Below are 25472 nucleotides of genomic sequence, written 5' to 3' on the forward strand. Positions count from 1 at the left end.
TTCTGTGGGGTGAGCGGGGCTGGCTCCCGTGGGGGTCTTGTTAGTTACATGTCCCCATCCCCTTTGTTTCCTCTTGCTTTGGGTGTAATCTGGGCAGAAAGGTGTGGATTTTATTGTTATTTCCAGGGAATATTTTTCTATTCATTTATTATTATTGGCAGTCCTGGGGCTTGAACTCAGGACTTGGGCGCTGTCCCTGGGCCTCAGTGCTCAAGGCTAGCGCTCTACCCCTTGAGCCACTGCACCCCTTCCAGCTTGTTTGAGTAGTTTATTGGAGATCTCGCGGGGATTATTCTACCCAGGCTGACTTCAAACCGTGATCCCCGACTCAGCCTCCTGAGTAGCTAGGATGACAGGCTTGAACCACCCGCGCCCAGCTTCAGTGCCAATGAAGAAAGCACTGAGAAAGCCCAAACTCTTTTTGTTGTTATTCCAGGCCCGGACTGGCCTTGAACCCAGGTCCTTTTGCCTTGGCCTCCACATTCTGGGACAGGCGTGCCCACCGAACCTGGCTGCCTGGTTCTGTTTCTCTTTCAGAACTAGGAGGATGGGAACTTGTGTTCCACAGAAGAATGTGGCAAGAATGGGCAGAGGCCAGAGGTTGCTTTGGGTGACACCTGCTGGACACCGTGGGGCATGACACCCGTCCCCAGCATCAGTCTTGGCCAGGTTCCCTTCCCAGCACCCACTTTCCAATCAAGACTCCCCCTGCACACCTCAGCCAGCCGCACTCTCCCACCACCTGGGGCACCTGTCACAATGCCGGGTCCCCAACTCCATCCTCACCCCCTCAAGTGCCTCCCATAGGGGCCACCTGTGAGCGCTAACTCAGGTCTCTCTGCCCACAGCCCTCCAGGGTCTCCCCCAGGGTCAAGCCCAATCCTCCCAACAGCCCACCAAGGCCCTGCAAGTCCAGCTCTGTCCCCTCCTGCCTCTGCCCCTCCCTCCCTCCGCTCCAGCCACCGTGGGGGCCTTCTCACTGCTCCTCCAGGCTTCCTTCTGCCCCAGGATCTGTTTTGGTTTTTTTTGTTGTTTTTTTGCCGGTCCTGGGGCCTGATCTGGGCCTGGGCGCTGTCCCTCAGCTCTTCAGCTCAAGGCGAGCGCTCTACCACTAGAGACACAGCGCCACTTCCGGCTTTTTCTGCTTTTGTGGTGCACAGGAATGGAAGCCAGGGCCTCATGCATGCAAGCGCTCTACCACCGAGCCACCCCGCCAGACCTATGCCCCAGGATCTTCGCATGGGCTCTGCCACCTGCCTTGAGTGCTAGGCCCTCAATTAACCACCATAGCTCCTTCCTGAGCCTCCCTCCCTCACTTGCCACTCTCCCACTACGGGCTGATCTAAACTGGTCCCTACTGGCCCATCCTGTTCCTTTCCTGGCCCCTATTTCTTCTTGGGGGGAGGGAGGGAGTTGCAACCATGATGGTTCCCTCCCCCACACCCAGGGGCACGAAGTGGAATGGCTGAGTCAGCTGGGTGGGAAGGTACCCGTGGGGGCCGTGGGGTGCTCCTCAAAGCCCAGCATGGGGGCCGCAGGGAGGCTCCGTGGGAAGCGCAGGTCCCCCCATACACAGGTCTCCCCCAGCGCCTGCGCACACAGGACTCTCAAAGCTCCAGGCTTTCCAACCACTGGGTATGCACCCAAAAAGCTGAAATCCCACCTTGCTATCGGCCTGATTCCCAAAGGCCAAGATGCAGGAGCAAGCCGCTTCCCCAGGGCCGAGGAAGCCTGTGGAACACTGCTCGGCCAGGGGCAGGGCAGGCTCTGACCTCACGACGCGCAGCACCCACTCCCAGAAGGCCCCGAAGACAGGAGGCGGGTAGGGCGCCAGGGCCGGGAGGGCGTGGGGTGAAGGGGCGCAGCGGCAGTGTGGGAGCGCGCGGCTGCGTGCTGCCCGGCCCCTCGGGTCCGGGTCCAAGCGTTAGTGGCAGATCCCGCCGGCTTCCTGCCGCAGTTGATTGGCGGTGTGCGGCGGGACTGGGGTTCGAACCCCGGGCCTGGCGCTCTGTTCCCGAGCCCCGGCCCGCCCCTGCTTCAGCTGGGGTTCACGCAGAGCCTGTGTCTGTGGGCACCCGCCCCCCGGGCCCTGGTGCGGCCGACAACGCGGCCTGTGCGGGTTTTTGTCGTCAAGGGGCTTGAGCGAGGGCCGCGGGCGCTGTCCCTGGACTGGGCCGGGCGGACGGGCAGGACGGGCGGGCGCTGTCCCTGGGCTGGGCGGACGGGCGCTGTCCCTGGTGGGCTGGGTGGGCGCTGTCCCTGGTGGGCTGGGCGGGCGCTGTCCCTGGTGGGCTGGGCGGGCGCTGTCCCTGGGCTGGGCTGGGCGGGCGCTGTCCCTGGGCTGGGCTGGGCGGGCGCTGTCCCTGGGCTGGGCGGAAGGGCAGGACGGGCGGGCGCTGTCCCTGGGCCGGGAGGGCGCTGTCCCTGGGCTGGGCTGGGTGGGCTGGACGGGCGCTGTCCCTGGGCTGGGCTGGGTGGGCTGGACGGGCGCTGTCCCTGGGCTGGGCTGGGTGGGCTGGGCGGGCGCTGTCCCTGGGCTGGGCGGGCGGCGGCCCCGGGGCGGGCGCGGCCCACACAGAGACAGCGGCGTTTAGGAACAAAATTTATTCCAATTTAAAACGATTCATTTCGGGAGAAAGATATGAAAAGTCGGCTTCCGTCGGGGCGTCGGGGCGGGGCCCCGGCCGCATGCTCCTGGGGTGGCTGCGCGCTGTCCGGAGGGGGCGTTGGCACGGCGCGCCCGGGCCGGGCCGGGCCGGTTGGCACACACGAACCCTGGGAGGGGCTAACACTGGGCCGGCGGGGCGCCCCGGCCGCCGCGCCCGAGTCCCGCTCCCTTCCCTTCCCGCGGAGCGCGGCGGGGCGGGGGCGCCGGGGGCGCCATGGCACTGACCTCCAAGGCAGACGTGGCACAGGAGACGCGGCGGGCGCCACGCGGGGTCCCGCGCCTTGGGCCGCGGGCGGGCGCCTGGGCGGGGCGCCACGGGGCGGGGCTGGCGCCCCACGCACACCCCGCCCCGCCCCGCCCCGCCCCGCCCCACCGCCAGCCGGGGCCTCCTGTCTTGGGGACAGACCTGAGAATATTCTTTAAGAGTCCCCGCTGCACCCCGATTCCAAACCCGAGACCGGCGGCCGGCGCGGCCGCCCCAGCCCGGCGCGGGCTCCGGGGCGCGCGGCGGGCGGCTCGGCCGCAGAGCCGGTGAACCTTTTGTTTTGTTTTTTTTTTCAAAAACAAAAACATAACAACAACAAAAAGAACAGTGAGGCACTTCCCAGGGCGGGCGCGGGCGCGGGCGCGGGCGGGCGGGCGCACCCCCACCGCGGAGTCCGGGGCGCGGCGCGGGCCGCGGACAGCAATAACTTAAAAAGAGGCCGGGGCGGCCTCGGGCCCAGCGCTCCTCCGCCGGGAGGGGGGAAACCGGGGGAGGGGGAGACAGAGACGGTGGCCGGCGCCCCCCCCCCCCCCCCCCGCCGGGCCTCGGGACGCCCGGGCTGGCGACGCCGGGCGGACACGGCGCAGGCGCAGCGCGGGCCGGGCCGGGCCGGGCCGGGCCGGGGCCGGCCTCCCGGGGCGCATGCGCACTGCGGCTCCTCCGTTCCGGTCCACTGGCTTGGCTTCGGTTGGATTTCCTTTTTCTTTCTGTAGAAAACGATCGGGCGACAAGGCAAGGGCGGCGCGGGCGGCCCCGGCCGGGCTGCGGGGAGAAGGTGCGGGGGCTGGCGGCGGGCGGGGCGCCCGGGCCGCGGCGCGGCTACACCAGGTTGTACTCCTTCAGGTTGAGCTGCAGGATGGTGTCCTTCACCGCCGCGAACACGAAGCGGATGTTCTCCGTGTCCGTGGCGCACGTGAAATGCGAGTAGATGATCTTGTCGCTGTCGGGGTTCAGGTCCACGAACATCTTCAGGATGAACTCGCGGGCGGCCTGCGCGTCCCGCTGGGGCCCTGCGCACAGCGGGGGAGGGGCTCACGCCGGGGCCCACCCGGGGGGCCCCCACTCACTCCCCTCCAGGCTGGGCCAGCAGGCACTGCTCCTCACCCACCATCCTGCTGGCTCTGGGGTGCAGGGAGGGAGGAGGGCGTCCTGCACGGGGAGGGCCCCGGGAAGGGCAGAGCTGGAGACCCCAGGATGGGCTGGGAAGGGCACACGGTATTGGGGGGGGGGAGCAGGTGCCTACTCCATACACCAGGGAGGACAAGAACTCTGAGCCCAGCCACATACATCACTACTGTGAACCCCACGTTCTGCTGCTTTCCAGCACTCTGACCCCCCTGGGGCCTCTGGGGGGTCAACACGGAGAGGAAGCTGCAGAGGGTTCCCCAGCAGCTCTGAAGGACCAGGCCAGCAGCAGCTGCCAGCCCAGGTCCAGGCCACGCCCCTCACCCCCAGTGCCTGCCTGCCACACGCACCCCCCCCTCCCCCCGCCCCAGCACCGGCCTCAGCGCCCCTCACCGTCAAACTCCGGGAAGTAGTCGACGAGATGCGAGTGCAGAACCTTGTCCTCCAGCAGGTCCTTCTTGTTGAGGAAGAGGATGACGGAGGAGTTCTGGAACCAGGGGTAGGTGATGATGGTGCGGAAGAGTGCCTTGCTCTCCTCCATGCGGTTCTGAGGGAGGGAGGAGGCGCGTGAGCAGGCTGCCCAGTTGCCTGCGGTGGGGACCTGCGGTGCACCACCCCCACCCCAGGGGAGCCCCACGCACCTCATTATCAGACTCCACCAGGACCTGGTCGTACTCGCTGAGTGCCACGAGAAACATGATGGACGTGACGTTCTCAAAGCAGTGGATCCACTTCCTCCTCTCTGATCGCTGTCCACCCACGTCCACCATCCTGTAAGCCAATGGGCGCTCAGCCCCACCGCTGAGGCGGACCCTGACCCCACGTCTGCAGGGGCATCCCTGGGTGAGCTGGGCAGCGCGGCGTCTCATCTCCCCTCTCCCCACATACGGACCCTGGACATGTGGGGACCACTGTCTGCCTCTGTCAGGGGCCTAGAGAGGGTCCTCTCCTCAGAGCAGGGGTGTCTGGGGTCTCCTCAAGACTCCAGGACCCCAGCTTAGAACCTGGACAGCGGCTGGATAGGGAGGAAGCCTCCCCAGCCCCCCTACCCCAGCCCACCGCCTCTAGGCCCTGGCACAACCTAGCCCATACACAGAATGGCACTGCACAGTGGTAACACACAGCCCTACCTCTGCCCTGGTGGCCCCAGGACTCACGCACTGGGCCTTGCCCTCTGGTGGCTCTGAATAAGCTGGGGTGCTGTGCGGGTGCGAGAGACCTGTCTATCCGCAGGTACCCAGCCGCCAGCGGCCGAGCCAGGCCTGCAGCCCAGGCCCCTGGGCCCTCAGTCCTCCTCCCTGGCTGTGGCCTCCCCGTCCCCCGCGGCCTCCTCCCCGGCGTGGCACCTGAAGATGATGTTCTCCAGGTCGAAGGGGTACTCGATGATGCCAGTGGTGGGCACGCGGACCCGCAGCACATCCTGCTGGGTGGGCAGGTAGCCCACGGTGGCAATGCGGTCCACGTCGGTCAGGTAACTGCAACACAGCATGGAGGGGCTGCTCAGGGACTGCTGTCCCGGGACAGGACAGGGATAAGGCCTGGCACTGTGATGCCTGCACTGGATGGATGGAGCTGCCTGGATTATTCTGGATTGGGGACAGAAGTGACAGGAACAAGGAAAGCTCCTGGGACAGCTGAAGGGAAGCACGGGGCGGCCCCGGTGCACCATGGGAACTACTCCATGGCACAGCCCTCTGGCTCTCGGACTCCTAGGAAACCCTGGAGGGCTGGGCCGGGACGGGCACGCGGCACTCACTACTTAGCCGAGTCGGAGAGCTGGAACTCGCGCCGGCGGTCGTAGCACTCCTGGATGCCGGGGTCGTTCCACAGCGTCTTGATGGCGTTCACATACTGCTGCTCGAACGTGGTTACCTTCTCCACGTCCACCTCCCGGATCAGGAGCGCGTTGGCCTGTGGGCAGGAGGACAGGCTGAGTTCACAGGGCACCTGGCCACGGCTGGGAGACCTGACGGCTGCCATGTGGTCGGGTCGCTGCCCCACGGGCATGGGCACACGGCTCTCGGGGAAGTGGGGTCCTAGCATGTGGCAGCGAGGGACTCTGAGGTTTGTTTCCAAAGGCGACACAGCCTTGCCACACACCGGCAGCAGAGGCAGAGACCAGGAGGCTCTCAACTGACAGGCGCGGTGACACACGCCCGCCGTCTTGGCTTATGGGGTGCATCCGTGGGGTTGCAGTACAGGCTGGTCCAGTCAGAAACAGGAGACTCACTTTCCTAAACGTTATAAAGCTACACTTAAGCTACACTTATACCTTATTCAAGGACAGTATTTTTTTTTTTTTTTTTTTTTTGTCGGTTGTGGGGCTTGAACTCTGGGCCTGGGTGCTGTCCCTCAGCTCTTCAGCTCAAGGCGAGTGCTCTACCACTTGAGCCACAGCGCCACTTCCGGTTTTCTAGTGGTTTATTGGAAATAAGTGTCTCATGGACTTTCCTTGCCCGGGCTGGCTTTGAACCATGATCCTCAGATCTCAGCCTCCTGAGTCATTAGGATTACAGGCGTGAGCCACCAGCACCTGGCTAAGGACAGTATTTTTAATGTACATGTACTAGAAGGACTGTGTGAAATATTTTTCAAAGGGCTGGGAAGGTGGCTCAGTGGCAGAGCGCTTGCTTTGCATGCATGAGGCCCTCGGTTCAATTCCTCAGCACCACATAAGCAAAAGAAAAAAGCCAGGGCTGGGAAGGTGGCTCAGTGGTAGAGCGCTTGCCTTGCATGCTCGAGGCCCTGGGTTCGATTCCTCAGCACCACATAAGCAAAAAGAAAAAAAGCCGGAAGTGGCACTGTGGCTCAAGTGGTAGAGCGCTAGCCTTCAGCTGAAGAGCTGAGGGACAGCGCCCAGGCCCAGAGTTCAGGCCCCACGACCGGACCCAAAAAAAAAAAAAAAAAAGAAAAAAGCCAGAAGTGGTGCTGTGGCTCAAGTGGTAGAGCGCTAGCCTTGAGCTGAAGAGCTGAGGGACAGCACCCAGGCCCAGAGTTCAGGCCCCATGACCAGACCCAAAAAAACAAAAAAACAACAACAAAAAGAAATAGTTTGCAAAGTGGGTTCCTTTATCAGAGAATTTTCTGATGTTCTAATACATAAGCTTGTATTGTCTCCATTCAAAAAACAAAACACAGAAGAAAATGATCAGAGTAAAAAGGACTGGGCTAGCAACTTTTAAGGCCTGGAAGTCATACCCAGTACCACCAAAAATTAAAATTAAAAAAAAGAAAAAGAAAAGCCAGCTGAACACTGATAGCTCATGCCTGTAATCCTAGCTACTCAGGAGGCTGAGATCTAAAGATCACGGTTCAAAGCCAGCCTGGGCAGCAAAGTCCCTAAGACTCTTATCTCCAGTTAACCACTAGAAAGCCAGAAGTGGTGCTGTGGCTCAAAGTGGTAGAATACTAGCTAGCCTTGAGCATAAAAGCTCAGGGACAGTGATTAGACCCTGAGTTCAAGCCCCATGACTGACCCTCTATTCCCCCAAAAAAAGAAGGGCCAGACATCATGGTTCATGCCTGTAATCCTAGCTATACAGTAAGCTGAGATCTGAGAATTGTCATTCAAAGCCAGCCGAGGCAGGAAACTGAGACTCTTATCTCCAATTAACTACCAGAAAACCAGAAGTAGAATTGTGGTTGAAAGAAGTAAGAGTGTTAGCCTTGAGCAAAAATGCTCAGGGACAGCACCTAGGCCCTGAATTCAAGCCCCATGACCGACCAAAAAAAAAAAAAAAAAGGAAGAAAGGAAAAGCCAAACAAGAACACAAGTCTTTGAGTTCAAGCCCTAGTGCCAGCAGAAAATAAACCACACCAGGCACACTGGTGGCTCACGCCTGTAATCCTAGCTACTCAGGAGGCTGAGATCTGAGAACTGAGTTTCAAAGCACCTGGGCAGCAAAGTCCATGAGACTTTTTTTTTTTTTTTTTGGTTGGTCGTGGGGCTTGAACTCTGGGCCTGGGCGCTGTGCCTGTGCTCTTCAGCTCAAGGCGAGCGCTCTACCACTTGAGCCACAGCACCACTCCATGAGACTCTTATCACCAATTAATCATCAGAAAACCAGAAGTGAAACTGTGGCTCAAGTGGTAGAGCGCTCGCCTTGAGCTGAAGAGCTCAGGGACAGTGCCAAGGCCTAGCGTTCAAGCCCCACGACTGGGGGAAAAAAAAAGAAAATAAACTACATTTGGGTCAAGCATGGTGGCACATTCCTATAATCTCAGCACTCAGGAAGCAGAGGCAGCAGGATCTCAAGTTCTGGGCCAGGTTGGGCTAGAGTGAGACACTGTCCCAAAAAGACAAGGGGCAGGCTGCAGCTCAGTGCTGTGTTTGTCTGGCTAAGGAGACCGTCTCAGCACCACAGTAAACAAGGCCCGGCACACTGAGACAGGTCTGCAAAGTTCTGGGTGAATCGCAGGCTACTCAGAAGCAAGTCAACACCCCCAGGGCCGCGGGGTCCAGCAGGGCCTGCGCACCGGCCGAGGCCAGCCGCGAGGCGGTGAGGCAGCCAGAGGACCCGGCAACTGCACCCAAGCACTGAACAGACAGACACGGAAGCCACACGGTGGAGCAGCGGAGGCCGCAGGGGGACTGACAGACACAGTGCTCCCCCTGCTGGAGCACCACACAGCCAGGAACAGGACGGGGCTGGCACGTGCCTGTGGCTGCCACCGCACTCGGGGCAGCAGACACAAGAGGCCCTGCAATGTGTGGCTCTGCGGAAAGGAAACGTCCAAAACAGGCGGATCCACACAGAGAGGAGGTGGACTCGTGGGGGCCAGAGGCAGGGAATGGGCAGGCTTCCTTTGAGGGTGACAGAGTGTTCTGGAAATATGTTCACAGTGATGGCTGAGTAATTCTGCAAATAAAGACCACCGGGGTGGTCTTTAACGGATGACCTGTGAAAATGTGGGGGCTCCGTGGGCTCACTGCCCGCTCCTGAGAGGCGCAGGCAGGCAGCCTCGTTTGGCCTCGGCGGCCATCCCTAAAAGCTATTTGGAACGGAAGCTGTAGGGCTCAGCTGGGCAGTGTCCAGACCACCAGGGCAATCTGGCCTTCCCAGCCTCTAGTCCATGCCTGTCCTCCATGCCATAGGACTTCACTTAGGCCTAGGCAGGGGCCCAGCGCTGGCCAGTCCCCGCCCCAGCCCCGCCCCCCACCCAGTCTCACCCCTCGCCCGCCCAGTCCTCTCCAGCAAGACACACCTTGTTCTGCTCATACTTGTAGAGGATCTTCAGCGTCTCCATGGCACGGATCATGGCCTGCATGGCGGTGAAGATATTCTGGTAGACCAGCTTGGTGAAGCCCCGCTTGTCCTCCTCGGAGTAGCCCGCCCCGTGGATGATGCGCATCTGCTTGATGAACGTGCTCTTCCCGCTCTCGCCTGTGCCTGTGGTTGGGGAGGGGGGCGGAAGGAGAGGGGAAGGGTCAGCCACAGGGCCCAGGACTGGTGTCACGGCCGCCATGACCCGCCAGCCTGCCCCAGGGCTGTGTGGGCAGGTGCGGTGTGCCTGCTCACCACATCGGGCAACCTAGCAAGCTGGTTTACTGTCCCTTCCGGACCACTGGGGAAAACCACAGCGCATTTTCACCCACGCCGCACCCCAGGTGCCGCCTCTGTGGCCTCCACGGCGGCTGGGGCACCAGGCAATGGCGTCGCGGGCATCTTCCTTGACACAGCATGACGCCCGCTCCACGGGGCGGGGCCTCTGTGCCGCTGTCACCCGCAGGCTCAGCCGCCCGCCGGCGCGTGGCTGTCCACTGTGGCCACGTCCACATCCTGGCTGCGCCCCTCTGTGGGCATGAGGCCCAACCCTGCAGCCACCAGGGGGAGGTGGCCACCTGCCAAGGATGAACACGGCGCCTCCTGCTGCCCTGCCTGGGCAAAGGGTCCCCCTGCTGCACAACCAGGACTGGACCACCGAACCCAGCCTCAGGATGAACCCCAGGGCAGCTGCCACATGGGGCCTCACACCAGCGCCCCACAGCTTGCTCCCTGTCCCCTGCCCCCACGCTGGCTGGGGGGGAGCACCCACACATCTCTGCTTGGGCTGGAGCCCAGGGAACCCTGGAGTAAGGGGTGGATGGAATAACCTGCCGAGGCGTCCCCTCCATGAGCAGGCCAGGGCGCCCCACTCCCCGCAGCCACACCTCCCAGACACCACCCGGGGTCTCTGGGGACAGAGGAAACAAACTCTTACAAAAAGGCACCCCGCCATGTGGATGCGGTGGTGAAGAGCAGGCGGGAGAGGGCACTGCGCCAGCGCCCAGCCCAGGGCCGGCCTTGTTGGGAGGGGGAGGCCAGGCAAAGCCCAAGGTCCCATGGCCACAAGAGCTGCAAGTACAAAGCGGAAAGGCGGGGTGCTCGGCCGGGCACGGGGAGCGAATGCAAGGTGCATGTGGCTGCCACGCACGCTTTTCCCTAACGAGCTAACAGCGACCAGCCTGCGGGGCCTGGGGAACTGTGGGGCAAGGGCAAGCACCCCGACAAGTGCACGTGTAAACACACCACCTTACAGCAGGTGCACACACACCGGCACATGGACAGCTGGCAGTGTCCCAGCTGAAAGGCAGAATCGGGGACCCCAAGCCTTCAGGGGGCCAGCAGTGCCGGCCGGCAGGCAGGGAAACCGGGGTGCCCAACAGCACGGGACAGCCTAGGGACGCCGTGTCTGCTCCTCTGGGACCTCTTCACAGCCTTTGTCCCTTCTGAAGCTGACAGAACTCAAAGCAGCAAATGTACGGTGCCCACCAGGCCCACGCCCAGGTGGAAAGGGACTCTTCGGTGCCCGAGGAGAGAGGGGCAACCCGTGCCAAGCCCCACAACTGCCGCCCCATGAGCTCCTTGGCCAGAGCTGGCCCCGTGCCCCACCCCCAGCTCACCTGTCCATGCCGACAGCCGCATGACAGCCACCAGCAGCCCCCACCGGAAGCCGGGGAGTGCTCCCGGGGACCGCGTGGCCCACTGCCCCATTCCCCTGGGACCAGGGCCACACAGGGCGCCAGCAGAGGTGGTCACCCCTCCGCAGATGCGTGGCCTTCCAGGGGAGCCGCTCTGACTGAGCAGGGCGCCTGACCGCCACGGCCACTGGCCACCCAGCCAGGCGCTCATCCACCACTAGACAGCCAGGGCCAGGACCCAGGGCACAGCCCAGGTGGCACCGGCAAGACCGCCTCTCAGGCTCCCTGCGACATGGTGGGGACTACTGCGACCTATCGCCCAGCACCCAGCCCTGGCCAAGTCAGCACCGCCACGGAGGACACGACACCCACGGTCACAAGCACTACCGCGGCCCTCAGCTGCGGGCCCCACAGCTTCAAGAAGTAAAAGTAGAGCCAGCCTGGTGGCACTCCCACAGGGGAAGGGCTGCTGGTGACAAACACGACAGACATCCAAGCGCAAGCCCCAGCTGGAGTGCAAGGAAAGCCCCAGCCCCTGCGCCAGGCCGTGCAGGGGTGGGGTGAGGATGGAGGGGCCCGAGGGGCTGCAGACACCGTGGGCGCAGGAAGCCAGGGGCTGCTGTCAGTGTGGATGCCACCTCCCCTGGTTCTCAGCAGAGGAGGAAGGTGGGAGGCCGGGCCGGGGAGGCGGGAACACGGAGGATGCCTGCGGCCACGGCTCTCCCAGGCTGAGACTCCTCTTCCCGTGCCCTGTGGCCCCCGCCTGGGAGTGTGGGGCACGGTGGGCAGCCCACAGCCCTGTCCTCGACACTCCCCAGCGCGAGTAAACCTTCGCCCTCCCACGCCACACTGCTCCCCGCCCCCAGGATGCTCCCGGGATGGAGAGGTCCACTCAGACCCCAGCCCCTGCATGGACAGGGCTGCAAGCATCTCTGGAACCAGCCAGCACGACCCAGAACCACTGCTTCCTTCTCCCCGGGGCCACCACCATGCCAGCCACCCCACCTGCAGGGCATGAGGTCCAGGGCAGAACCAGATACAGCCTACAGGTCAGTTGGCACACTCAGTCACTACGACCACCAAGGGCGGCCAGAGTCTATGCTGCCACTAATATACAAAGGAAGAAATGAGGAGCCAGGCTGCCTGACAAAGCCACACCCAGCCGGTATGTGGGAGGGAGGATAGATGGGTGGTGGGTGGGTGGATGGATAGATGAGATGAATGGATGGATGGATGGATGGATGAATGGGTAGGTGGATGAACAGATGGATGGATGGGTGGATGGATAGATGTATATATATATATATATATGGATGGATAAATGACTGGATGGGCAGATGAATAGATAGATGGGTAAGTGGATAGATGGGTAGATAGATGAACAAATGGGTGGATGTGTGGATGTATGGATAGATGGGTGGGTAGATGGATGGATGGATGGGCAGGTGGATGGGTGGGTGGAAAGATGAATGAATGGGTGGACAGATTGATGGACAGATGAATGGATGGATGGGTAGGTGGATGAACAGATGGGTGGGTGGGTGGACAGGTGGATAGATTGTGGATAGATGCATGGATGTATGAATGGATGGATAGGCAGGCAGATGGGTGGGTGGATAGATGAATGAATGGGTGGATGGATGGATGGATGGATGGATGGATAGGTAGGTAGGTAGGTAGGTGAACAGGTGGGTGGATGGGTAGGTAGATAAATGTATGTGTGGATGGATGGATGGATAAATGAATGGATGGATGGACAGGTGGACAGGCAGGTAGGTAGATGTATGTATGTATAAATGTACGAATGGACATTTAGATGAGTGGACACAATGCTGGCCCACACAGGGGCCATATCTGGGAGTAGAACATGGAGGTTGTGTCACAAGTGGGGGTCGGCAGCCATGTCCTAGCTGCAAGGTCCCAGCCTGACCACCAGTGGTTGTGGCGGTGATGCTGTGGCTGTCAGGACAGGTGTGCCATCTCTGGTCAGGGTCAGGTGAGGCACCCTGATGCCATGGGCCCCATGGGAGACCCTCCTGTAGTTGAAGACTCTGGTCAAATGGGCACAGTCCAGCTCGCGTTGTTTCCACCCCAACTCCACTTCATCTCCAGAACCCTGAAAGGTGCTACCCCTGAGAGTTCTGTTTGAGAGTTGGGGAAACTGAGACAGAGAGGGAAAGCAGCCTTCTTGAGATCACAGAGTACTAAGTGCTGACCTGAACACAGGAGAGTGTGTTAGGCCGTCAATCTCCTCGTCCCTTCACACCCTCCTGGGAAGCGAGAAGCCAGGTGGCCCCAGCTTCTGCCCTCAGGAGCACCCTGTGGTCTGTAGGCAACAGACATAATAATCAAAAGTGGGTAACAGACGGCCTCTGGACTCAAGGCACAATCTTATCTCCATGGTGGTGACAGAGTCTGCCAGAGCCGGTGTTGGGCTGCCAGCCTTCCCAGGTATCTCAAGGTAGGGATGCTGATGCCACAGGTCAGATTCCAGTGGGGCTGGGCAGACCAACCCCAGGGGGCGTGGCCAGCCCAGCAGACTCACCCCAGTGACACCCACCCCTCACCCTTCCGGACCCCACCCTAGCCTTCTCCCTCTACGAAGCCCCCAAGCCAGGCAAGCCTGGTGGGAGCACCACCCAGCCAGGGCCAGGTGGGCTTGGCATCCCCGCCTGCTGCTGAATGAGCTCCTGAAACCATCAACCTAGAGGAGATGGGCTGTGGAGAGCCCAGTCTCACAGGCCTCTCTGGTGGGGACAGCTCACCACAGCAAGAGCACAGAGGATGCAAACCTGTTTCCTCAAGGCTGGGACACAAAAGGCGCTGGCAGCTGGGCAGGGCACTTCCTGCCTACAAACCCAACTACTCAGGAGGCAGAGATCAGGAAAACTTTGGTTCTGCACCAGCCTGGGCAAAAAGTCCAGGAGACCCCATCTCTACCAATAAAAAGCTGGGCATAGATAGTGTAGACAGAAGACAAGGCCCAAGCCAAACAGGGTGTAAATAAGTGCAAGACCCAGGCTGCAAAACTGAGCAAGAAGGCCTGGAGGCGTGGCTCACTGTCAGAGCCACTGCCTAGCAAGAAAGAGGCGCTGAGGTCAAACAGCACCGGGAGAAAGAGGGGTGCGCTTTTCCCCTCAAGGACATGCCCTGACTGATGACCCACGACCTCCCATCAGGCCTCCTGGCTTAAAGGTTCCAACCTTCCCCACGGTGCCAAGCTGAAGCCCGCGTCTCCAGCATGAGGGTCTTTGGGGCCACACCCCATCTAAGCCACAGACACCCAAGGATGAGGACAGAGCCCTGCCTGCCCAGATGCCACCACGGAGGCTCGCCAGAGACAGGGGAAGCAGAGCAGGAAGACGCCCGCTCCCCACCGGGCCTCCGCCGGGTCCCACCTGGTCAGCCCACCCTCCCTCCATGGCCAGGGGGCATGGCGCACAGGACAGAGCTCGTCCTGCGGCCGGGCTCCTCCCCGCGCGGGGCCGCGCCCTCGCCAGGCCAGCCAGGCCACCGGCGTGGGGACCCCAAGAGGGCTGGTGGTCATGGATGGGGACCTGCGTCTCATCTCGAGACCACGCGCCCCCGTCCTGCCACCCTGGCCCGGCAGTGACGGCAGGAAGTGCCTGGGCAGAGCCCCGCTACACGCAGGACGCCAGGCTCAGCAGCGACACAAGTCTCTCCGCTTGGCAGTCTGGTACCATGGGGAGGGCACCTGCGCCCCAATGCTGTGCAAGCCTGCAGTGGGGACACAGGCTCTCCCTCTGCCGTGCCCGCTGCAGGCCGGGCATCCGTCAGACGGGGACACAGCAGCTTGCAGGCTGCAGGACACAGGGGGACCGCCCGGGACCCCGCCTGCCTGTGAGCAGTCACGGCATGCGGGGCTCACACGGCTGCGTGCCCCATGTGACCACGCTGTCAGCAGCGGCGGCGGGACCTGTGTGGCTGTCACCAGCAGGGCTCTCTCCACAGTGCCCTGCGCAAGCGCTCTGTGGAATACCCTTCGCAGCACCGGGGTGCAGGAAGCCAGTGAGTGACCCCCAACAGCAGCATTGCCGGTGCTCCCTGTGCTCTCAACCGCGCCCGGGCCCGGGGAAACTGAGGCACCTGCAAGCTCCAGCTGGCTGTGGCAGTGCGGGTCCCACCCTGGCGGGGAGGCTCCGCATTGGGGGTTGTGAGGAGGCCAGGGTGGGGTCTGGGCAGGGGACGTAGCCACGCCTAGGTGACAGGTTCAACGGCTCTAGTCACCCCAGGACAGGAGTGGTGGCTGCCAGGAGGGCGGGGGCCAAGGGGGGGAGCTGGGAGCAAGGACCCACCAGCCACTGCTCAGAGCTCAGTCAGCACCCACCCTCACAGCGCCCTGCTCTAGGACACCCTGGCGCCTCACTGTCCCCATTCACAGGAACATGAGCGCCCCGCTGGGGACTGGGGGGCCAACTGCCACCCTGCTGTCTCCCCTGGGGCCACCTGCCCGCGGCCGCATCCCAGGGCCGGCCGGGCTTCCGTCCCGCCAAGCCTGCCCCACCTGTCAACTCCGCATGTGACGCCGCTGGCGGGAGGCGGGAGGCGGCACTTCCTCCGTGGGCAGCCAGCTGGGGCACGGGGCAGCCGGCGGGCCACGGGAATGGCCACGGGGCGCCCTGGGTGACCTGTGGGCACACAGCTCAGGTGCTGCCTGCGCCCCGCCCTTCACCATGCAAGCTGACTTTTCCCAGGGGATGCCTACAGGGGCTGGTCCCTCAGGGACAGGCAGGGAAACTGAGGGCACAACGGATGTTAAGAGCTCCGGCCTGGAGCTCACAGGTCCCTGGGCGGCCTCCAGGACCCCGCCCTGATGGGGGTTTAGTGATTTAGCATACATGGGACACAGCTCAGAGATCCCTATGGGGTCTCCCTCTGTGGAGGGGGGGGCGGGACCGCGGAGACCCTGGCAGGCAGGAGGTGGCCACTGCCGGCCTCCTTCCCGGTAGGGCACGGGAGGCACACCCAGCCCCCCAGCCGCCCCCGGGGCAGATCCGGCTCGGGCTGCCCAGCCAGCAGCACAGGGGACAGGAAGCCTCACGGACTGACCACCCTGCTTTATTTAGAAAGCCGCCAGCAGCCGGCTCAGCCCTGCGTGCGCGCCAGGCCTCGGGAACAGGCATTCCCAGCAAGGCCTCGCCTTTCTCCAGCCAGAAACCTGGGCACCGATCGCAGCCGTCTCCTCGGTGGCCAGGCTATCGAGTGACAGGAAGCCTCTCCCCCACCCCACCCCCGCCCGGGCGCCTGCGGGACCCCAGCGACGGCAGTGGCGGGAGGGGAGGCTGGAAGGACACATCCACTAGCCACGCAGTCCACGTCCCTCCCAGCCCATGGCTGCTGACGGCTGCCACCGACAGGCACCAAGGAGACCAGCCTGGGACCAACGAGACACCAACCCCGAAGACCCTGCAACAGCCCCATGGGGCGCCGCGCTGCGCCTGCCAACACTAGGCCGCCTCTGTGAGGAGTGGGGCTCCCCGCATGGCATGGGAGCAGGGCAGAGACCCTACAAGGGCCACTGTCTATGGGGCGTCACTGCAGAGCCCAGGACACACCCCCAGAGAGAATGACCCCTCCCCCCCACCGGGCAGCCCAGGCAGGGCAGAGGACGAGGCCCTGTCCTAGCTGGTGGCAGGTGTGAAAGAGGTCCCTGGGAGCCCAGGTGAGGCCCTGCCCCCCATACCCACTCTGCCACCCAAATGGGAGCAGTAGCAGCAGAGGGGCGCTCCCACGCGAAGGGGGAAGGGGGGGGCTTGTTCCAGAGGAAAGGCAAACCCCACCCTGACCAAAGAGACCACAGGGCCTGTCCTCAAAATACCAGAGCACCACTGGCTACACATTTGTGGGAGCAGTGGCTGTGGCCCCCCGGGGAGCCCTCAGCCCCCCTCGATTTGCTTGCCACACAGGACAGTGCTTTCTCTAGCTGGCAGCTAACATGGCACGATTCCCACAGGTGGGGATGGTACAGAGCAGGGACTCAGTGATGAGCCCCAGCCCCCCGCCAGCGTCCTCCCCCCACATCAAGGCCCTGGACAAAGCCCTCAACGTGGGACAGAGGGTCCCATGTGGGGTTGTCCAAGGGGCCCGGCCAACACCAGCTCCTCTGTGAAGCCCTCCCAGCACCCAGCACACCCGGGGCCTCGGCATTTCCACCTGTCCTCCCTCTCCTACCCACCCGCCATGCACTGACACCACTCTCCTGAAACAGCGCAGGATGGGAGGGACTACAGGCACAGCAGCTGGGCCTCCACTCCAAACCGCTAGGCTGGGGACCTGCCCAGCCCCACTGCAAAACTTGAGTCAAGTCAACCTCAAGCCCAGGTGCAGGACAGGAGACCCAAAGATCACTCCAAACCGCTCTAGGCATCTGCACAATCCAGGTTACTGGGAACTGGGACTTGAACTCAGGGCCTCACACTCTACTTGGCTTTATTACTCAAGGCTAGCCCTCTACTATTTCAGCCACAGCACCTCTTTCGACTTTTGCTGGTTAACAGAAGATTAAGAGTTTCTCGGATTTATCTGCTGGGGCTGGCTGGACCTGCGAAGCTCAGATCTCAGCCTCCTGAGTAGAGGGAATTACAGGCACGTGCCACCAGTGCTCAGCATTACCAGGATTTCCACACAGAGGGTCTCCTCCTCTGGGCAGAAGCCAGTCCATGCCAGCCACCAACTGTGGAGCCACCGTTCCAATCTGTCCACTGTCTCTTCCTGGGGGGACACCCAGAGCCCTTGGGAGAAATCACACCCACTTGGGGGGAAAAAGTACCAGGAAAGCTTTGCCACCAAGGCCAGTGTCTGGGAGCCACAAATGCTGCCTTAGGACACTGACCTGTCTGTGGCGGCACGCCACCAGCCCGTGAGCACGTCAAGGCCGGTTCCAGTGCCTGCCTCCATGTCCGCCTCAGCCCCCTCTGCCCCCAACGCCTCTATACCAAACCCCTCTTCACCCAACACCTTCTGCCCCAGCCTCTCCGCACCCACGTCCTCTGCCCCAGAACCTCGAGACTCAGCCCAAAGCCCTCTGCGCCTGGGTCTTCTGCTAGCATATTCAGTCACCAAGTGTCTCTGACATCGGCCCTACCCTGGATGCTGTCAGCAGACCCTCTTATCTCAGTGCCTGTGTCCTGAACCCCACTGCCCCCAGCCGCCTTTCCTCCGGCCCCTCAACCCCTCCAAGACAGCCCCTGCCCCCCACCTGCCCCTGCTCTGCAACTCCCGGAGGTCTGTTCGGACGCTGGGTGACAGGGACACAGCTTCTGTTTTGTAAACCCCTGCCAGGGGCCATTCCTCCCTGCTCTCATTTGGGCCCTTATTTGGGGTGACAACACTCCGCCATCTGGGCCTAGGTGGCCGGACTTGGGCACCAGGTGTGCCTGGGGCAGCGGGAGCCTCCACGGGAGGGCGGGAGGCCCAACCAACCCCAGCCCGCCCAGCTTGGGGGGGGGGGAGCCGCCTCGGACACCCCCAGGGGCGTCCTCCCAGCCTCGGTAGGTCGGCAGAGGGACGCAGGGCGGAGGATGGCTTTGCAGGGGCACCGGGGACCGGGGCGAACCCCGGGGGATGGGGGGAGAGGGGGCGGACCGAGGAGGTCACGGCTGGGATCCACCTGGCGGCCCGCGAAGGGAGGGACCCCGCGGATCACAGCCCGGGGGAAGAGATCGGGGACAGCCGTCCCCACCCCACCCCCAGTCGGCCGCGGGGGGAGGCGCGCGGGCCGCGGCCTGGCCCCGCAGGGACCGGCTCGCCCGGCGGAGCGCGGGCCCCGGGCCGGGCCGGCGGCGGCGGCGGCGGCCACTCACCGAGCAGCAGCAGCTTCAGCTCGCGCCGCGCGTCGCGCTTGTCCCGCCGCAGCTGCTTCTCAATCTCGGCGTTGATGCGCTTGGACTCCTTCACCTCGTCGCTCAGGCAACACGCCATCATGGACTCCAGAGTCATCGTCCCGGCCCCGGCCGCGGCGGCCGCCGCCGCCGGCCCCCGGCCCGGCCCGGCCCGCCGGAGCCGCCGCCTCGGCTGCGCCCGGCCCCGCCCTCGGCTCGGGCCGCCGCTCGGCCGCGGCCGCCGGTCCTCCGCTCGGGCCGCGCCGACGCGGACCCTGCCGCCGCCCGCGTCGCCTCGCCGCCCGCCGCCACCGCCGTCGCCGTCGCCGCTGCCACCGCCCGCCGCTGCCGCCGTCACCGCCGCCGCCGCCGCTAAACCGCAGCCGCCGCGATCGAGCGACAGCGCCGGACAACCTAGCGCGCTGGACGCCCACGACGACTGGCAGGCAGCGCGGCCAATGAAAGTGGCCGGCGGCCGGCGCGCGCACCGCGGGGGTGGGACTAGCGGACCGGGCGTGGGGGCGTGGCCTCGGCGCCGGAGGGCGGGGCGGGACGAAGTGGGGGGGGGGGGCACGCGCGTTTGGACGCGCCGACGTGGGAAGGGGCCGCGCCGCCGGGAGCCGGGCGGGGCCGCCCGGGATTGTGGGAATGTGGAGGACTCGGCCTCGGGGCTCCGCTGGACTCGGGAGGGGCGGGGGCCCTGAGCTCCGGCGCGCCGGGCCCGGCGGCTCGCACCTGGCCTCCGGTCACCGCCGCCTTCCTGGAGAGTGCCAGCTGTGTGCCCGCCATGCGTGTGCACGAGCAGAGCGAAGAGCCTACCGCACACTGCAAGCGGGCTGAGCCTGGATGCAGCGCCTGCTGTGAGCCAGAGAATAAAACCGGGCTCATCACGGCGCGCCCACCGCAGCCCGAGCGCAGGCCACTCCCACATCCGACCCCGACCGGGCATCGCGGGGCGCCTGCCAGGCATCGGTGCGCAGCCCACTGCCTACTTGCAGGTTGTGGAGCCGGCATGGATCCGGCATTGGCGAGGCGCTTACGGTGTACCATGCACAAAGCCAGGATGAATGCAGTGTGCACTGTGTGTCAGATACGGCACAGCGGCCAGGTAGGGGTCCCACTGTATACTAGCAGAGCCGGCTATGTGCCAGGCTCGTAGAGTGCCTTCTGCATACCGTCGCCCTTTAAACCAACCCTGCCAAATGGGTGTCATTTCCTTTATTCTGCAGGTGAGCAGGATTCGTGAGGACACACACAGCTGTGGACTCTGCTCCTCCCAACTCAAACCTCCCTTCCTGGGGAGAGCCTTCCTGACTCCACGCTCCAAACTCAGGCGTGAATGTGTGTGTTGGTATACAGCAGGCGCTGCATTCATGCTGGGTGTGTGGCTGGTGGACCGCAGGCATCCCAATGACGTTCACACCTCACCGCCTGGTCTATAGCAGTCCCTATGTAACATCACTGCCCCGTCTGGTTTGGCATCCATGTGTTCTTCTGGGTGAGTAAATGCTGACTCAGTCTCCCCCCCCCCCAATTGACAGTGGCCTCAAATCAGACAGCAGGAATGAGGCTGCCTGATTTTACAACAGGGACCAGCAAACTGTATCACTGATCAACTCGAACCTATTATTGCCAGGCTTTTGTACAGTCAAGAGAATGCTTTACCACCAGACACTGGTGGCTCACGCCTGTCATCCTAGCTATTCAGAAGGCTGAGATGTGAGGGTCGTGGTTCAATGCCAGCCCAGGGAAAGAAAGTCCATTAATCGCCAATGAACTAACAGGAAACTGGACGTGGCGCTGTGGCTCAAGTGGTAGAGCACTGGCTTTGAGCTGAAGACCTGAAAGACAGCGCCCAGGCCCAGAGTTCCAGCCCATGACTAATTGACCCCCCCCCCAAAAAAAGGTTTTTAAACTTGGCGCCAGTTATTCACGCCTGTAATCCTGGCTACTCAGGAGGCTGAGAGATCTGAGGGTCGAGGTTCAAAGCCAGCCTGGGCAGGAAAGTCCGTGAAACTCTTATCTTCAATTAACCACCAGAGTCACTGGCTCCTAGCTTCTCTTATCTCCAATAAACCGCCAGAAAACTGGAAGTGGCGTTATGACTCAAGTGGTAGAGCACTAGCCTTGAGCTGCAGAGCTGAGGGACAGCGCCCAGGCCCAGAGTTCAAATCCCATGACTGACAAAAAAAAAGTTTTTAAATTAAGTACTGTTTTGTGACACCCACATTTCAGTGCCATAAATTGGATTTATTGGGATGCAGTCACATCTGGGTTTGGAAGCCAGGCCCTACTCACGCCAGGTAAGTGTCCACCACGGCACTCCATCCAGGCCCCTGAAACACTTAGCCCTAATTGGAGGGCGTTGGAGGGTCAATGTGCTTTCAGTGGGGATCACGGAGCAATCTGAAATATTCCTGGTGGAGGAAAACAAGGTGCATTGTTCTTTGTGGAGCCTGAACCCTGCCCTACCCCACCCAGCCATGCCCAGATTGCTGACTCTGCCCCCCTCCCACCGCACCCCACCCCATCACCTTCTTCCCAGCCGCCCCTGAACATGGCTCTTGGCCTTGAGATAAGGGGCAAGGGGAGGGCCAAAGTCTCCATTAGCCCAGTGGGGACCCGGTCCACTGTCTTCCTGAATCACATACCTCAGTGGGGCACAGCCAAGTTAGGGGTTCCCTGGGTTCCCCACAAAGAAACCCAGACTTGATTTGCAGATGGAATGCATGACAAGGGAATCCAATGGAACAAACATGTTAGCCAGGTGCCAGTGGCTCACACCTGTCATCCTAGCTACTCAGGAGGCTGAGATCTGAGGATCACTGTTCAAAGCCAGCCTGGGCAGGCAAGTCCATAAAACTCTTATCTTCAATTAACCACCAGAAAACCAGAAGTGGCGCTGTGGCTCAAGGGGTAGAGCGCTTGCCTTGAGCTGAAGAGCTGAGGGACAGTGCTCAAGCCCAGAGTTCAAGCCCCACAACCTATCCAAAAAAAAAAAAAAGTTGCCACTTACATCTTAGCTAAGGGGTGCACGGTTACCCCTGTAAATGTCACCCCTACCTCATCCCTTACCACCACCTTACTACTCTGCCACTGATACACAGTGCCAATTCTTTAATTTGGGGCACAAGAATCCCTTGCCTTCACTCTGTAGCTAGATAGCCTAGTATATAGTAGTTGCTCAATAAGTACCAAAGAAAGCTGTACACTCGGAAGTGGTGCTGTAGCTCAAGTGGTAGAGCGCTCGTCTTGAGCTGAAGAGCTGAGGGACAGCGCCCAGGCCCAGAGTTCAAGCCCCACGACCAACAAAAAAAAAAAAAAAAAAAAGAAAGCTGTACACCCATGGCTCACTCCTGTCATCCTGCGACTGACTGGCCTCAAAACATCCCCATCACCACCACCATTTGATGATCTTGGGCATCTTTGTCCCCCCTAACAATTTCTTCTCCCAATCCTCAAGCCTCTTCCCTCCTCTGCCCATACCCCATTGGTCCCCGGGGGTGGGAGGGAAACATAGATCTGTCTGCCTGCCAGGCACCAGTAGCTGGCACCTGTTCTCTCTCAGCTATTCAGGGGACCAAGACCTGAAGGACTGAGGTTCAAGGCCAGCTCCAGCAGAAAAGTCTTCAAGACTCCACCTCTAAAATAATCAGCAACAGCCGGGCCCTGGTGGCTCACACCTGTAATCCTAGCTACTCAGGAGGCTGAGATCTGAGGATCACAGTTCAAAGCCAGCCCGGGCAGGAAAGTCTGTGAGACTCTTATTTCCAATAAACCACCAGAAAACTGGAAGTGGTGCTGTGGCTCAAGTGGTAGGGCGCTCGCCTTGAGATGAAGAGTGCGGGGACAGCGCCCAGGCCCAGAGTTCAAGCCCCAGGACCGGCCAAAAAAAAAATCAGCAAAAAGCAGATCTGGAGGAGTGGCTCAGATGGTAGGGCTGGGGGTATAAGCAAATTGAGTCTGAGACCCTGAGTTCAAGCACTGGTACTGACCCCCGAACCCCTTACTACTCTTCCCAGAGACACCCGCGCTTTTGTCTCCAGCCTAAGGTGTCCTCAGTCCAGACTTGGGGTCCATGTGAGGAATCCTTTGAGTGTCATATTCGACTGAATCCCAGTCTTAACTCACTGAAGACTCATCTTACAGTCAAATATGGTTGCTGATACCTATAATCACAGCAGGTGGAAAGCTAACACAGAAGGATTCGAAGTTCCAAGCCAGCCTGGCCTGCCTACACATGCTGTTTTAGCAAGAAAATAAAACTAGATATAAAGGAACTATATTTACATGCGATAGCACGGGTGCGTTACTTTTTTATTTTGTGGTGCTAAAGATGAACCCTAGAACCACCCCTGTCAGGAAAATACCACCCCTGAAGAGCACCCCAGCCCTAGTTCATGAATAAATTTCATGCAGAGTGAAAAAAGTCACACAGAGGAGAGAAGGCATGATCCCATGCCTACAAAAGTGACGGGAAATGTCATCGATAGAGATCTATCCCAGGGCTGGGAAGGTGGCTCAGTGGTAGAGCGCTTGCCTTGCATGCCTGAGGGCCTGGGTACGATTCCTCAGCACCACATAAGCAAAAAGAAAAAAGCCGGAAGTGGTGCTGTGGCTCAAGTGGTAGAGCGCTAGCCTTGAGCTGAAGAGCTGAGGGACAGTGCCCAGACTGAGTTCAGGCCCCACGACCGGACCAAAAAAAAACACAAAAAGAAATCTATCCCAGCCGGGTGAGGTAGTACATGCCTGTAGTCCCAGCTATTCAGAAGGCTGAGATCTGAGGCTCCTGGTTCAAAGCCAGCCAGAAGGCAGAAAAGGCTGTGAGACTCTTATCTCCAATGAACCACCAGAAAACTGGAAATGGCACTGTGGCTCAAGGGATAGAGCACTGGCCTTCAGCTGAAGAACTGAGGGACAGTGCCCAGGCCCAGAGTTCAAGTCCCACGACAGGCCAAAAAAATAAAAATAAAAATAACCAGCAAGGAATGCTGAGGGACAGCACCCAGGCCTAGAGTTCAGGCCTCACGACCAGACACCCCCCCCAAAAAAAAAAAAAAAAAACAGCAAAAAGGGTGAAGTAGAGCTATGGGACAGTGCCCTGGCCCTGAGTTCAAGGCTCAGGACCAGCATACACACTAAAGAAAGCTTCCATGGGAAAGAAGGGGAACTGAGGCTAGGGAAGAGGGGGTGGCCCAGCCTGGGGCCCATCTGGGAGATGAGCTTGGACTCTGTCTCCCCTCCCCCACACCTCCAGCCTCCATCTCAAGTGACAAAGTGCAGGCCCAGCCCTTCCTCCTCCCAGCCTCTGGCCTTGGCCTGTGGACTTGAAAGATCTGGGGTTTCATGAGGCAGTCCAAGGTGGGGACAAGCCAGGTCCTGGCCCGGAGCCTAAGGAGCCCAAAGTTGATGGGGGAGGGGAGGGCAAAGATTTACCTTCCTTCTAGGAGGGTAGGCACCGGGGTCTGGGACCAAATACACTGAAGGGATTTTTGTTGTTGTCAGTTGTGGGGCTTGAACTCAGGGCCTGGGTGCTGTCCCTTGAGCTCTTTGCTCAAGGCTAGAGCTCTACTACTTGAGCCATAGCTCCACATCTGATTTTCTGGTGGTTCATTAGAGAAAGGAGTCTCATGGACTTTCCTGCTGGGGCTGGCTTTGAACTGTGAACCTCAGATCTCAGCCTCCTGAGTAGCTAGGATGACAGGCATGAGCCATGGACACCCAGTCAACAGGGTATTCTGACCTAGCCCAGTATACAGATGGTGCCCAAACATTGCTCAGAACCAGATTTTTATTCAGCAAACACTTATTGAGGACCTACCAGGTGTCAGACAGGCTTTAAAAGGTCCTGCTCCATGGAGCTGACATTCTAAGTGGGATTAGAGAGAAAATAAACCAAATGCAAATCACGAGAATATATTAGGTGCTAGAGAGTGAGAAGAATGAAATAGGAAACAATCTGGTGACTCACCCCTGTAATCCCAGCTACTCAGGAGGCTGAGATTTGAGGGTGGTGATGTGAAGCCAGCCTGAGCAGAAAAGTCATGAGACTCTTACCTCCAAGGAACCAATCACCAGAAAACTGGGAGTGTGGCACTGTGGCTCAAATAGCTTGAGCAAAAGAGCTCAAGGGCAGTGCCCAGGCCCCAAATTCAAGCCCCACAACTGACAAAAAGAAAAAAGAAAGAGAGAGAGAGAGATTTGTGGATGGAAGATGTATCATTGGCAGAGGGCGCAGCCTGTGCAAAGGCCCTGGGGCAGGATGGAGCCTGGCGTGTTGGAAGAACGTCTCTGTGACTGGAGCCCGAGCCATGGGGAGAGAGGGAGGAGGGAGGCAGGGATGGGACAGGACCCTGTTCTATAGTCAGTTTAAGGCCAGCTGGGACAACAAGGTCTGCCAGCTTCTATCTCCAAAATAAGAAATAGGAGGGCTGGAGGCTTAGCACGAGTGGTAAAGCAACAACCTAGCAAGCACAAGCAGCAAAGCAAACACACGACTCCTTGTTTTCTAAGCATGTGTGTGTGGATTCTCCTGCTAAGGGCCTGAGATCCACAGCCCCACAGCACCGTGAGGATGCTGGGGAGACACTGCCCCGTGTGGACACGCCTGGAACTGCACATGGCTGCCATTTTCTCCCCTGTGCCTGTCCATGGCTTGGGCCTAACACACTG

At 60.9% G+C, this 25472-nt stretch overlaps 1 protein-coding gene and 1 long non-coding RNA gene across 3 annotated transcripts; one reads left to right on the forward strand and one right to left on the reverse strand.

Moving 5' to 3' along the window:
• Positions 1 to 3472: 3472 nt before the first annotated feature.
• Positions 3473 to 18979, reverse strand: Gna11 (G protein subunit alpha 11). The gene is made up of 7 exons (XM_070002510.1): positions 18783 to 18979; positions 9264 to 9448; positions 5815 to 5969; positions 5405 to 5533; positions 4700 to 4829; positions 4452 to 4605; positions 3473 to 3943 (listed from the first exon to the last, which is right to left on the reverse strand). The coding sequence occupies exons 1-7, from the start codon at positions 18916 to 18918 to the stop codon at positions 3753 to 3755; spliced, it is 1080 nt and encodes a 359-aa protein (XP_069858611.1). The 5' UTR covers positions 18919 to 18979; the 3' UTR covers positions 3473 to 3752.
• A 423-nt stretch (positions 18980 to 19402) lies between these two features.
• On the forward strand, positions 19403 to 23270 carry LOC138813932 (uncharacterized). Of its 2 annotated transcripts, XR_011367876.1 has the most exons (4): positions 19403 to 19908; positions 20030 to 20298; positions 21036 to 21103; positions 21521 to 23270. It is a non-coding gene; the product is annotated as an uncharacterized lncRNA (long non-coding RNA). The 2 variants fall into 2 exon arrangements; XR_011367875.1 differs by having other exon boundaries at positions 21036 to 23270.
• Positions 23271 to 25472: the final 2202 nt, after the last annotated feature.

Source organism: Dipodomys merriami, unplaced genomic scaffold, assembly GCF_024711535.1.
Source record: "Dipodomys merriami isolate MVZ:Mamm:240054 unplaced genomic scaffold, mDipMer1.0.p SCAF_6, whole genome shotgun sequence".
Taxonomy (NCBI): Eukaryota; Metazoa; Chordata; class Mammalia; order Rodentia; family Heteromyidae; genus Dipodomys; species Dipodomys merriami.